This window comes from Mytilus californianus, unplaced genomic scaffold, assembly GCF_021869535.1.
Source record: "Mytilus californianus isolate M0D057914Y unplaced genomic scaffold, xbMytCali1.0.p SCAF_36, whole genome shotgun sequence".
NCBI classification, from domain to species: Eukaryota; Metazoa; Mollusca; class Bivalvia; order Mytilida; family Mytilidae; genus Mytilus; species Mytilus californianus.
The window spans coordinates 2103599-2119752 of NW_026262686.1; the positions used below are offsets into that span (position 1 = coordinate 2103599).

General features: G+C 30.3%; 1 protein-coding gene across 1 annotated transcript in view; it reads left to right on the forward strand.

The window, feature by feature from the left end:
- Positions 1-16154, forward strand: part of LOC127736731 (ankyrin-1-like) — an 88317-nt gene that overhangs the window by 40793 nt on the left and 31370 nt on the right. Inside the window, exons 5-6 of the mRNA XM_052247314.1 lie at positions 9741-9845; positions 13415-13519. Of these exons, the coding sequence (XP_052103274.1) occupies positions 9741-9845; positions 13415-13519 (210 nt within the window). The remainder of the gene's footprint in view (positions 1-9740; positions 9846-13414; positions 13520-16154) is intronic.

Consider the following 16154-nt stretch of genomic DNA (forward strand, 5'->3'; position numbering starts at 1 on the left):
AAATATAGGGATTTATAGTATCTGAAAAATAGACCAAAACCATGAAAACTAAGCTTTGTCCAATGAACCATGAACATGAGATCACGGTCAGATGAAACCTGCCAGGCGGACATGTACAAATGTACACCTAACAATCATTCCATACACCAAAAATAGTGATCATATTGCTTATCGCATCAGAGAAATAGGCCAAGCTAAAAAACTAAACATTGTTCAATTAACAATGACATTGAGGTCAAGGTCTGATGAAACCTCCCAGTCGGACTTATACACCTTAAAATCATTCCATTCAATCCTGGTATCTATGAGGAGTTTATTTATCCATACACCAAATATAGTTGATCTATTGCTTATAGAATCTGAGAAACGGACTTGACCACATAACTTTAACCTTAATCACTGATCCATGAAATTAGGTTAAGGTTAGATGAACCCTATAGCTACCTGACATACATGTAGACCTTGCACGGAGTCCATATATTCCAAATGTGGTTATCCTATTACTCATTATAAGAGAGTATTTCACTTTTCAAAAAACAGTATTTTTTTGGTCAAGAAGTCACTGAACCCTGAAAATGAGGTCAAGTGCAATGAAAATATGACAGACAGAAACTTCGTAACATATTATCTATCTGCATACAAGATAAAAAGCATCCAGGTCATTCAGCTTCAAAAATGTAAAGCTTTATACAAATAGTTGACGCCGTCATCACCACCAGATTGTAATACCTATTCCTTGCATACTGCGACTTTTGTCGCAGGCGAGACAATGAAATGATACTTTAAAGTATTGTTTAATATGCTTGACCAGTAAAAAATGCCAGTTTAACTATAAACAGTAATTTAGACTATTATTAATATACATTCAGACTTTAAGTACAGCAAGTAGCCATTTGACACTTAACAATAGTGACGGACCGTGAGAGACCCTCATGGATAGGCAAGGTCATTTAACACCCCCTGGTGGTAGTAAACAATTGCAATCGAATGTCATCATTAACTTCAGAGGTGATGCACTATTGATATTCACTGAAACTATGAATTATCATTATTCCAAATTGCTATTTTAAATGAATAATTATTTAAGGTATTCATGAATTCAAATATGATGCACTATTGATATTCACTGAAACTATGAATTCTCATTATTCCAAATTGCTATTTTAAATGAATAATCATTCAAGGTATTCATGGAATTCAGGTATGATGCACTATTAATATTCACTGAAACTAGGAATTCTCATTATTCCAAATTGCTATTGCAAATGAATAATTATCCAAGTGTTCATGGAATTCAGGTATGATGCACTATTAACATTCACTGAAACTATGAATTCTCATTATTCCAAATTGCTATTTTAAATGAATAATTATCCAAGGTATTCATAGTCATCCAGTCATGTGGTCTTTCTAACAAATTATAAGTCTGCTATTTGTTCAAAGCACAATTTCCTTCTTGTCCAATTTAATCCGAACATCACATTATTGCATAATGCCATAAACACTAGTCATTATTTACAAAAACAACAAATAATCAACACAAACTTATGAATTCACCCACTTTTACACAATTTGCAGCTATCACAGTGACTCACTGATATCTATTTTTCCTATGCATTAAAAAGTAAAATAACAAAAATACCGAATTCCGAGGAAAATTCTAAACGGAAAGTCCTTAAGAAAATGGCAAAATCAAAAGCTCAAACATATCAAACGAATGGATAACAACTGTCATATTCCTGACGTGGTACAGGCATTTTCTTATGTAGAAAATGGCGGATTAAACCTGGTTTTACAGCTAGCCAAACCTCTCACTTGTATGACATAAAGTGCATATGTAGGCGGCTTCATATCCCATGTATTCTGGGTGGGAATCATGCTCAAACCAGTGTGAATTCTATTTAAGAAATATACTATGGGAATAAAGTACTGTAATATTGTAACTAATCTGATACGCTATATACCTATAAAAAAGTCACAATTACAATAACTTTTATTGACCTAGAAGAAAACTAGTAATTCTAATTTCCTTGATCATATTGATAACAACAAGGAATAATATATTAAATTTATAAGTCCTATATAACAAGAAGAATAAAACATTTTTTGGGGGTCTAAATTCTAAAAGATAGTGTCTTTCTTTTGTACATTCATGTTTTCTTAGGTGTGTACTTTTATTGTACATATAGGGTTACTATCCAATTGAGGCTTTCACCATACTAGTTTCGATCAATTCTTTAAAGTCAGACATAGTCATTTCTCTCTAAAGCACAACAGGTGATTTCTTTTGATCATGTTGATAGGAAATAAATTACTACAAGGATAAGTTTAAAGGATGAAAAAAATAAAAACAGAAATAAGTGCACTGTTACTATGCTATAGACTTTCCCTTCGTCAAATGCATGTAGGAATTTTGAGTCAATAAATAAACTTTTTTTGAGGTAAATGTAGAATCTTTGTCCTAAGGTATTAAAATCCTACCTGTAACGTTTGTGCGTTTCTCTGTGATGAATGTTCTTGCGTGTGTTTGTGCTGTATTTCTGTCACGTAGTGTTGTCATTTTAGCGATATTTTTTAGCATTGTCATAAAACGGGAGGTTTGGCTAGCCATTAAACCAAGTTCAACCCACCATATTTTCTTAAAATGTCCAGTACCAAGTCAGGAATATGGCAGTTGTTATCAAATAGTTCGTTTCTATGTATCTTGGCGTTTGTTTTTGTTGCACTTCAGTGTTTTTGATGTTCCGTTGTTTTCCTCTTATAGTTGATGTGTTTCCCTCGGTTTTAGTTTGTAACCCGGATTTGTTTTCCCCTCAATCAATTTATGACTTTAGAACACCGGTATACTACTGTGGCCTGTATTTAAGAAACTAAAATAGCTAAAATTTACTTCTAAAATTTATTAGTAAACCTTGAGTTTGATTAGACATATTTTGTGTTATACTTTTTGTCTATTACAGGTTGTATTGAATAATGCTTTGCATTTTTTACCCAAGACAATACTTTATTTATTTTATTTTAGTTATTTACCCATTTTTATGTTGATAAATCAATACTCACATAAACACTAAAACTATTTTTTTAAACATCTTTATTTACTTTGTTTGTGTGTGTATATATTTTCATATTTTTATTTCTTTTTATTTAATTTTATTTTGTTTTAATTTTTTTTTAATGTTTTTTTTTTTATGTTATCACATCTAATATTTTGTATGTATGTTTTTAACTTTTTTGTAACCTTCGAAATTGCATGGTTTTATGAGAATAAACTATCTATCCATCTTAACTTTTAAAAACTGCATTTTTTCTATCCAAAATACCAGAATAATAAACTCATCATTGATACCAGGATTTTGAAATTTTATATTTGCGCCAGACGCGCGTTTCGTCTACAAAAGACTCATCAGTGACGCTCGAATAAAAAATTGTTAAAAAGGCCAAATAAAATACGAAGTTATAAGAGCATTGAGGACCAAAAATTCCTAAAAGTTTTGCCAAATACAGCCAATAATAATATAAATAATATTATATCATTTTGTTTCATCTTCTTCTTAAAATCTTTAATTCCCGGGCTTGTGTTTCCTATCATGATTTCCTTGATAGAGGATTGCTGCTCACAAGGAAGCTATTAAACCAAGAGTTCCAAATGGTGAAGTTGAAGTCATCCCTTCGTAAATTTTACGGACGCCATCACGAGTTGGTTGACCGTTATGGAATAGCCGTTTCACAGATGATATCGGATATGTTCCTTATGTCGTAACTACAATACCCTTCCCTTTTCACGAATGTGACTTACCGAATAAGACTATTTACCGGATTTGTAATAACATAAGCAACTCGACGGGTGCCACATGTGGAGCAGGATCTGCTTACCCTTCCGGAGCACCTGAGATCACCCCCAGTTTTTGGTGGGGTTCGTGTTGCTTAGTCTTTAGTTTTCTATGTTGTGTCATCTGTACTATTACTTGTCTGTTTGTCTTTTTATTTTTGGCCATGACGTTGTCAGTTTGTTTTCGATCTATGAGTTTGACTGTCCCTCTGGTATCTTTCGTCCCTCTTTTTTAATTCGTTTTGAATATATCCACATTTTGAAAGGGACAATTAATATTTGTTAACGTCATTATAAAATCTCCAATATCTATGACAGTTTAAAATTCATCCCTCAAGGCAATACACTTTTGTGTTTTAATATGATTTATTACCTATAGCATATATATAAGCATTCCTGATTATTGCCTATTCAGTGTTAACATCCTGATTATTACCTATTCTAATTTCACATTTCCATGGTCATGAATTCATGTTCAGTAAATATATTTTAATTATTTATTTTGAATTTGTATTATTGGTATTTTTTTTTTAGATTTATACAAATGTTTTAAACTAAATTCTGAGTAGTTAACTAAGTCAATTTAGTGACAACTTACTTATACTTCATACAATATATCTTAAATATTATAAACTTCATGAAATACTTAGGTACCATATTTACATAAAAATTTATGCTTACAGATAGAATTTTTTGCTTTGTTTTGCACATGTTCAATGTTAAATATAAAATAATTATAAATAAAACATTGATCATATAAAACAGGCAATCTGCAGTCAGATGTGAATGAACATGATGAAAGAAGATGTGGGATATATATATATCAATGATACATCAACCCAACAAAAAAGTTAGCAAAATACATGTAGAAAAATATGACTTATAAATAGAAAGTCCTTTAATGATGGAATGAATAAAAACACCCTCAAATGTTATAACTATATAACATTATACATGTAACATGTTTGTCATAAGATGTGTATGGCCAGGCATGTCAATATTATTATAAAAATGAATAAAAGGAGATGTTGGGTATATGTCAAAGAAACAGCAAGCAGCCCCACAACAAAAACAACTAAAAAAGGCATAAATAAAGGGCACAATCTATATATAACCTGACCGAGTTCACATGAAAATATAAATATATGCATCTTGTTGCTTTTTATCATGTATATATAGTACACACATTTATAGGACAAGTAAGCATATAGTGTTCAGGTTTTAAGTATATAAAGTGATTTTATATTCTAAGATAGATTTAAAAAAATACAGTTACGATGCAAACTTTGCTCTTTAAATATGTTTTGTTTTTCTTTTTAACTGAAAACCATGTAGCAATGAACATGATAAAATATTTATAGATATTGTATTCATTGTAATTATTCATTTTGAGAAAAGACGCACCCTCCACAACCTTCTGATCAATATGAATCCTTAAGTACATGATAAAACAATTAACAAATTTTGTTTACTAAACCTTTTTAAAGGGCTACTGTTATCACTCTGTGCATTGTTTCAGGAAAAAATTCGTTTTTAATATTGTTTTATTCTGTTGATTAGTATTATTTTAAACCATCATATAAGTACTCACTTTGAATGCTTTATATTATTAAATATATTCATTTAATTAAACTGTTTTGTTGTTCATGACTCAGGAATATTTGAAAGATATACTAATTATACATTCTTTCTAAATAGTCACCTAAAAATAATCATGTTCACAGCAAAATATATGAATATTTGCTTTGTAGTAAAATTCTGTTTAATAATATTTTACAAACACCTTCAATAATGCATGCACTTTTTACAAGCCCCACTCATAACTTTGCCTTGGTACATGCTACTCTGCAGGAGTGCGATGTAGAGTGTCGATTCATACCTGTAGAAAGAAAGAATGTGCACATTTTTCCTTCAAAATCCTGGATCCGAGGCTAACATGATTATCCTCGTATTATGGGTTTTCGTGCAATTAAGAACGCATTGTGACGTCACAATTTCCATTGAAAAAGCACGCATAGTACGAATTCATATGACGAATGAAAACATTTGATCTGACCATAAATGTAAACATTATAGACATGCTTTAAAATATCCTTCATTTCTACTCCTCGAATGCGACTTCCAGCTCAGCTTATATTGTGGTCTAACATCTGTAGCTTTCCTTCTACGATTTTGTGTAAAAAGTAGTTTACCAACCGGCCGGTCGGCTGACAGGAATGCAACAAAAAATGAAGAGGGTAAATCGTTCACGGTGAATATTTTTTTTTCCGTTTAATTAATATAAAAATAAGGAGATGTGGTATGATTGCCAATAAGACAACTATCTACCAAAGTTAACTTGACAGATTTGATAAAATTATCATCGAAAAATGTCCCTTATGGATAGCAATTTAAAAATAAAACCAGTAATTATGCTGTAGATAGTCATATTCTTTAAATTTACTTCAGGTACACCGACAAATCATTAAACTTCGTAACATTTTCACTTCCGCCTGTTTTATCAAAACAGTTTAACTATTTCAAATATCAACTATACCGAAACTTGAAGAGGGTGAAACGTAAAAACATCTTTTAACGGCTGCAACCGCGTCGCGAAATTATTTGTATTAAACATTTACCGACTGTAAAAACCTATAAAATGTTTGTTTCAAACATTCAACGGCTGTGACAACCTTTAAAAATTATAATAGACATTTTATGACTGTAACAACCTTTTAAAAGTTGTAACAAACATTTTACAACTGTCCCAACTCTTAAAACGTCGTAGCAAACATTTTTTGACTGCTTCAACGTTTGAAAAGTTAACAAGAACAAATTTCAACTGTTCCAACTATTAAAAGGTTGGGACAAACATTATACAACTGCAACAAAAAAATGACAAGTTATAAATGTCCGAAGAGTTTTTCTGGATTTACCTTCATCAGGAACGATCAAAGCCGAATATATGAAATCCAAGGATGTATAAGGACCGAAAAGGTTGAAGAGCTATACACCAAAAGGACATAAAAATAGCCAAATCCATCTAAGGCCAACTTTGCCAGAGGGAGTTGAAACCTTAGTTTCTGTATAATTTCAAAACTAATCAACGGGCAATTTTAGATTATTTGTTATAAATCATGTCAGTACCGAAGTACTGACTACTGAGCTCATGATACCCTCGGGGACTGATCGTCCACCAGCAGAGGTATCGACTCAGTGCTGAAAAAAATGAAAACAACACGTTATAAATTTCATGTGTCCGAAGCGCTTTTCTGGATTTACCTTTATCAGGAACGATTAAAGCCGAATATTTGAAAGCCAAGGATTTATAAGGACCGAAAACGTTGAAGAGCTATAAACCAAAATGGACCTAAAAAATAGCCAAATCCATCTATGGCCAATTTTGCCTGAGGGAGGTGAAACCTTAGTTTTGAAAAGACTGTAACAAATAGTATTTGACTGTTTCAACGCCGTAAACCACTGCAACAGTCCTCAAATGACTGTGGATAGCAATTTTTGTTTTTCACAACCACTAAAAGTTTGGGGACAGGCACAGATTAACTGTTACAACGAAATAAGGCAACTGTCACAACCCTAACAGTTGTTATCAGTTGATTTGACAGTCATTTTCAGTCTTCCACAGACTAAGACAGTCGTACGATGACTTTCTAGTATGGACAGTTGTTTTTTTCGACCAGTAATGTAACATTAAGGTTTTACTACAAGCATCACATAATCTAACATTATCAATATTTTATCTTCATGGTGTCAAGGTCATATGTGTTAGTTTACCAATCTTTACATTAATTAAGCAACAAACCGTGTCTGAATATTTTAAAGAAGTTTGATGTCCAGTTCACTTATTTGAATATTTATGTCTACCCGTATATTTCATATGAATAATACAAAACATATTTTACATAATGACATTCTAAAAATGTTTGTATCAAAATAGAAAATCACAGACTTATACTTATTTTTCAATACATTTCTGAATATACTTGTAAATATATGACGGTAATAATTACTAATCGTTTTGTTTTGTGTTTGATTACAGTTCAGATGTTAAACTTTATATCAAAAACAAATATGAAAAGAGAAATACATCATTTTGTACACAACCGGCAATACAAAAAATTAAAACGTCGCACATTTATTCGTATTTACAAACCTTTTCATGCAGTTTTCTTTGTTTTTCAAAGCAAAATAATAATCTAAGACACCTAGACGATATCATTTCATAAAGAATTATTTTCCGTTATCATATTGAACCCTGAACTTATGAACCGGTTGTAAGGCTTTAAGTTGAGGATCTTTTCATTAAAAGTTCATCGACCTTGACTAATTAGACACACCCTTTTAAAACAAGGGGTTCAAGAAAGGTTCGGAAAATAAACGGTTTGCAAAAACCGTTAATCACAATTTCAAATATTTAACAAATTAAGAAGGAATTAGGCTAGGCAGACTTAAACATACTAAAGACAAATTCCAAAGAATCAATTGGACAAAAAAATCAATAAAAAGTTTAGGCATTTATTATGGCAATAACAAAGAAACGTGTCACAAACTTAATCGTCATATACAAGCCTATTAAATTGAAAAGATTATAAGTATGTGGTCAAAAACAAAGCTAAGTATGGTAGGAAGAATATCCGTAGTGAAATATCTCATACTCCTAAATATAACGTATATAGCAAGCAATATGATATTACCAAAAGATTTTAAACAAAACATAAAAACCATGATATATAGGTATATCTGGAATGGAAAAAGAGGTATGATTAGAAGAGATATTTTTCCGATTTGAACTTTCCTTGGACTTCGGTATTTTCGTTATTTTACTTTTTGTCACCAAATTATGCAGAAGGGGAGATTAAAAATTAATTGTATAGATACTGATATTACAACAAATAAACTCAAATAAATTAAATAATAACTGTCTAAAAAAAGTTGAACACAATTGGCAGATAATGCCAAAATATTTGATAAATAAGATTGGAGATAACTTTTTAATATTCAAGATGAATATAGACATTATAAGTTTAATTGAAAAAAATATAATAAAAACAAATCCAGACTTTTTTTTAGCATTTAATGTAGACCTTGATAAAAGCAAAATAAAAATCAATTCAAAAGTCTGTTTTGGGAAATAAGGAAACAAATACTATGGGCCAACAAACAAATTAAAGTCAACAATAAAGGTCTACTGTTTAAAAACTTAATCCAGAGCCACATTATATTTATAAATGATTTATTAGATGACAAAGGAAATATATCTTCAGACATAACATTACGTAAACTTAAAAAAAAGGAAAACTGGATTGCTGAACTTACAAAACTGAAGAAGGCTATTTCAAAACAGTGGACCAATAACATCAAAAACTCACCATCTAAACATACCCAAGTTAATATAGATAAAAATGAAAACCTTAATATCATAAATGAAAACATATGTAATCCCTAGATAACCGTGACATTTATATCTGTTTACTAAAAACAAGAGGAATACAAAAACCCATTGGCTTTTTAAAATAGAAATCGCAGTTGACACTAAAAAATACTAACCCTGCATATGAAACATTGAAATTCATATTTACATTTCTAGAAAATAGTTATAAGATATATAGATGTAGACTGCTACATTGTATACTTTCCTGTAATAAACTATCAAAACGATGGCATATAATAGAAACTGATACATGCTTACACTGTAAAGAATAAGAGGATTATGATCATTTCTTTGACTTGGATCATTTGTATTTGTTGAATATCATTCATTGAGAAATGCGATATTTATAATACAAATGTTATTTTGATTTTGATTTAAATTGGCTTAATGCTTTTATTATTTTTTTTAATTCATTGTAAAACACTTTTAAATACTAGTGCACCTATATATAAGTGAATTCAACATAGTGTCCTTTTTTTTCAGATTAATGGCGACACTCCTTTACACACAGCTGTAAGAGGTCAAAACCTCAGCATGGTCCAATTATTCTTAGAAAGAGGAGATATAGACCCAGATAAAGTAAATAAGGTATAGCATCCTTTGTTACATTGATTCAGTCAATCATTAAATTCTGTGTCCACACATACCTTAGATCCGTTCTCACAGTGCACAAGAAGACGAATATTTCATGCATATTCAGGACGAGAACAAAATAACAAGTAACACAATTTGTAGGATTTTATAATTTGGGCTACAATTTCTACATTTTCAAGCATTCCTTGGAATGAAATTAAAATTTGCAGCGCGTCCGGCATCTTTGTTAAAACTACATTTGTAAGCTTTTTTATCGCTTCTTTTGACTGCTACGAACATATATGCAATTCTAAGAAGTCTTAATTTTTGATATTGTTCTTGTAACTCAGTATTTTGCATTGATGTCCGTAGTTAGTGGTTTTGAATTGTGTTTTATGTTTTAACTTTAGCAGGAACCCGGTGTTTTCATCGAGTTCCTTTCAATTGTTGTAGATATTATTGACATCACACAGAAACATATTAAACGTTTGAGACGTTCTGATGTCTTAAAAGTCAATAACATTGTCAGTAGTTGTGTTATGTCATATCTTATAATTTTATTTATTTGTTTTACTATATTTGGGGAATTGGGTTTTAATAATAGATCTTTGATTGTTTCTGTTAAAGGTATTCCTATAAACCTTGATAGACTCTGGGGGATTTAGAGCTTAATAGCATTCAGACACCTAGCTGTCTTTTGATGAACAACATTTCATTTTATTCATATGTATATGTATGCAAAAACATTGATGTGAATGGGGATATATAATGAACAAATGTGTATATAGCATATATCAACTGCTAATTAGCCTCATAAGCTTGTGCAATATAAAGTTATGTATAAATATATTATTTCTTTTTCGATGAACAGATGTATCATCGCTGGCGTGATCGTTATATGGCAAACAATTCCACTCAGCCTAGTACTTTGACATTTCAGTGAGCTTCATATTGACGGCCTCACTGTGACTTTGAGTTGAACACAGCAATAAAAAGTAAAATCACAAGAATACTGAACTCCGAGGAAAATTCAAAACCGAAAGTCCCTAATCAAATGGCAAAATCAAAAGCTCAAACACATCAAACGAATGGACAACAACTGTCATATTCCTGACTTGGTACAGGCATTTTCTTATGTAGAAAATGGTGGCATTGTTTCTTTGCTTTTTCATTGTGTGTATAGTGATTATTTGTGTCAAGAATTGGTACATCGTATTTTTTTTTCATTTCTATCTTTATACAACTCAATTTTTTTTGTCTCTATATATAATGTTTACATCTACCAATATTAAAATATTAATGCAAATGCTTAAAAATCTTGCTTTCTTTAGTGAAAATGATTGCATTGATGTTGAGAGAGAACATAACATAAAGGTTTTACTACAAGCATCACATAACCTAACATTATCAATAATCTAAGTAAATGATGTCAAGGTCATCTTTGTTTTTTTTCCAATTATTACATTAATTAGGCAACCAACCGTGTCTTAATATTTTAAGGAAGTTTGATGTCCAGTTCACTTATTTGAAAATTTATGTCTACCAATATATTTCATCTAAATAATACAAAACATATTCTGTGACACCTGAGACGATATCTTTTTATAAAGAATTATTTTCCGTTATCATATTGAACCCTGAACTTATGAACCGGTTGTAAGGCTTAACGTTGAGGATCTCTTTATTAAAAGTTCATCGACAATGACTAATTAAACATACCCTTTAAAAACAGGGGGTTCAAGAAAGGTTCGGAAAATAAACGGTTTGCAAAAACTGTCAGTCACAATTTCAAATATTGAACAAATTAAGAAGGAATTAGACTAGACAGACTTAAGCATACTGAAGACAAATTCCAAAGAATCAATTGGACAAAAAAATCAATAAAATGTTTAGGCATTCATTATGGCAATAACAAAGAAACGTGTCACAAACTTAATCGTCAAATACAAGCTTATTAAATTGAAAAGATTATAAGTATGTGGTCAAAAACAAAGCTAAGTATGGTAGGAAGAATAACCGTAGTGAAATATCTCATACTCCTAAATATAACGTATATAGCAAGCAATATGATATTACCAAAAGATTTTAAACAAAACATAAAAACCATGATATATAGCTATATCTGGAATGGAAAAAGAGGTATGATTAGAAGAGATATTTTTCCAATTTGAATTTTCCATGGAGTTCGGTATTTTAGGTATTTTACCTTTTGTCACCAAATTATACAGAAGGGGGGATTAAAAATTAATTGTATAGATACTGATATTACAACAAATAAATTCAAATAAATTAAACAATTGCTGTCTGAAGAAAAAATGTTGAGGAAAATTGGCAGATAATGCCAAAATATTTGATAAATAAGATTGGAGATAACTTTTTAATATTCAAGATGAATATAGACAATATAAGTTTAATTGAGAAAAATGTCATAAAAACAAATCCAGACTTTTATCAGCATTTAATAAAAACCTGGATAAAAGCAAAAGAAAAATCAATTCAAAAGCCTGGTTTGGGAAATAAGGAAACAGATACTATGGGCCAACAAACAAATTAAAGTCAACAATATAGATCTACTGTTTAAAAACTGAATCAAGAGCCAAATTATAGTTATGAATTATTTATTAGATGACAAAGGAAATATATCTTCAGACATAACATTACGTAAACTTAAAAATAAGGAAAACTGGATTGCTGAACTTACAAAACTGAAGAAGGCTATTTCAAAACAGTGGACCAACAACATCAAAAACTCACCATCTAAACATACCCAAGTTAATATAGATAAAAATGACAATCTTAATATCATAAATGAAAACATATGTAATCCCTAGATAACCGTGACATTTATATCTGTTTACTAAAAACAAGAGGAATACAAACACCCATTGGCATTTTAAAATAGAAATCACAGTTGACACTAAAAAATACTAACCCTGCATATGAAACATTGAAATTTATCTTTACATTTCTAGAAAATAGTTATAAGATATTTAGATGTAAACTGCTACATTATATACTTCCCTTTAATAAACTATACACCTGTCCTAAGTCAGGAATCTGATGTTCAGTAGTTGTTGTTTGTTGATGTGGTTCATAAGTGTTTCTCGTTTCTCGTTTTTTATATAGATTAGACCGTTGGTTTTCTCGTTTGAATGGTTTTACACTGGTAATTTTTGGGGCCCTTTATAGCTTACTATTCGGTGTGAGCCAAGGTTCTGTGTTGAAGACCGTACTGTGACCTAAAATGATTTACTTTTATAAATTTTGACTTGGATGGAGAGTTGTCTCATTGGCACTCATACCACGTCTTCTTATATCTATTAAAACAATGGCATATAATAGAAACTTATATATGCTTACACTGTAAAGAATTAGAGGATTATGATCATTTCTTTGACTTTGATCATTTGTTTGTGTTGAATATCATTCATTGAGAAATGCGATATTTTTAATACAAATGTTATTTTGATTTTGATTTGAATTGCTTTAATGCTTTTATTTTTTTTTAATTCATTTTAAAACACTTTAAAATACTGGTGAACCTATATATAAGTGAATTCAACATAGTGTCCTTTTTATTTCAGATCAATGGTGACACTCCTTTACACACAGCTGTAAGAGGTCATAACCTCAGCATGGTCCAATTATTATTAGAAAGAGGAGATATAGACCCAGATAAAGTAAATAAGGTATAGCTTCCTTTGTTACATTGATTCTGTCAATCTTTAAATTCAATGTCCACACATACCTTAGATCCGTTCTCACAGTGCACAAGAAGACGAATATTTCATGCATATTCAATACGAGAACAAAATAACAAGTAATACAATTTGTAGAATTTTATAATTTGGACCTTAATTTCTACATTGTAAAGCATTCCTTGGAATGAAATTAAAATTTGCAGCGCGTCCGGCTTCTTTGTTAAAACTACAATTGTAAGCTTTTTTATCGCTTCTGTTGACTGCTACGAATATGTATGCAATTCTAAGAAGTCTTAATTTTCGATATTGTTCTTGTAACTCAGTATTTTGCATTGATGTCAGTAGTTAGTGGTTTTGAATTGTGTTTTGTGTTTTTAACTTTAGCAGAAACACGGTGTTTTAATCGAGTTTCTTACGATTGTTGTAGATATTATTGACATCACACAAAAACATATTAAACGTTTGAGACGTTCTGGTGTCTTAAAAGTCAGGAACATTGTCAGTAGTTGTGTTATGTCATATCTTATAATTTTATTTATTTGTTTTACTATATTTGGGGAATTAGGTTTTAATGATATATCTTTGATTGTTTCTGTTAAAGGTATTCCTATAAACCTTGATAGACTCTGGGGGATTTAGAGCTTAATATCATTCAGACACCTATCTGTCTTTTGATGAACAACATTTCATTTTATTCATATGTATAAGTATGCAAAAAACATGGATGTGAATGGGGATATATAATGTACAAATGTGTATATTGCATATATCAACTGCTAATTAGCCTCATAAGCTTGTGCAATATAAAGTTATGTATAAATATATTATTTCTTTTTCGATGAACAGATGTATCATCGCTGGCGTGATCGTTATATGGCAAATAATTCAACTCAGCCTAGTGATTTGACATTGCAGTGAGCTTCATATTGACGGCCTCACTGTGACTTTGAGATAAACACAGCAATAAAAAGTAAAATCACAAAATTACTGAACTCCAAGGAAAATTCAAAACCGAAAGTCCCTAATCAAATGGCAAAATCAAAAGCTCAAACACATCAAACGAATGGACAACAACTGTCATATTCCTGACTTGGTACAGGCATTTTCTTATGTAGAAAATGGTGGCATTGTTTCTTTGCTTTTTGATTGTGTGTGTATAGTGATTATTTGTGTCAAGAATTGGTACATCGTATTTATTTTCATTTCTATCTTTATACAACTCAATCATTTTTGTCTCTATATATAATGTTTACATCTACCAATGTTTAAATATTAATGCAAATGCTTAAAAATTTTGCTTTCTTTAGTGATAATGATTGCATTGATGTTGAGAGAGAACATAACATAAAGGTTTTACTACAAGCATCACATAACCTAACAAGATCAATGATCTTAGTAAATGATGTCAAGTTCATCTTTGTTAATTTTCCAATCATTACATTAATTAGGCAACCAACCGTGTCTTAATATTTTAAAGAAGTTTGATGTCCAGTTCACTTATTTGAAAATTTATGTCTACCCATAAAATTCATCTGAATTATACAAACCATTTTCTTTTTTACTCAATCGAAATATGACTATTGAATAGCGGTATACTACTGTTGCCTTTATTTACATAATGACATTCTAAAAATGTTGATATCAAAATAGAAAATCACATAGACTTATCCTTATTTTTCAAAAAAATTTCTGAAGACACTTGTAATGATATGTAATTAATACTAGTCGTTTTGTTTTGTGTTTGATTACAATTTATATGCTAACTTTTATATCAAAGTCAAACATGAAAAGAAAAATATATCATTACGTTCACAACCGGAAATACAAAAAAACTTAAAACGTGACACATGTATTCGTATTTACAAACCGTTTCATGCAGTTTTCTTATCATTTCATAAATACATTTTTTTTGGGTAACTTATTGTACCCTGAACTTATGAACCCGTTGTAAGGCTTTAAATTGATGTTTTCTTCATTAAAAGTTCATCGACCATGACTAATTAAATACACCCAATAGAAACAGGGGGTCCAAAACAAGGTTCGGAAAATAAACGGTATGCGAAAACCGTCAGGAACAATTTCAAATATTTAATAAAAACTGAAGGAATTTGTCTAGGCTTAGACGTAACCACACTTAAGACAAATTCGAACTTTAACTGTTTAAACAAAATGCTAACAAAATTGAAAGATAATGCAAAAATATTTGATGAATAAAATGGGAGATTACTTTTCAATATTCAAGATTTATATAGACAATATACCACATCTTCTTATATCAATATAAGTTTAATTGAAAAAAATATAATAAAGACAAATCCAGACTTTTATCAGCATTTAATAAAGACCTGGATTAATGCAAAAGAAAAAAAAATACAAAAGCCTACAATGTTTTGGGAAATACGGAATCAAATAATACTGGGCAGCAAATATCACGTCAACAATAAATGTGTATTGTCTAAAAACTGAATCCAGAGCCACATTCTAGTTAAGAATGATTTATTCGAAGATGAAGGAAATATATCTTCAGACATCATATTACCTAAACTCAAAATAAGGAAAACTAAATTGCTGAGATAACAAAACTGAAGAAAGCTATTCCAAAACAGTGAACCAAAATCATCAA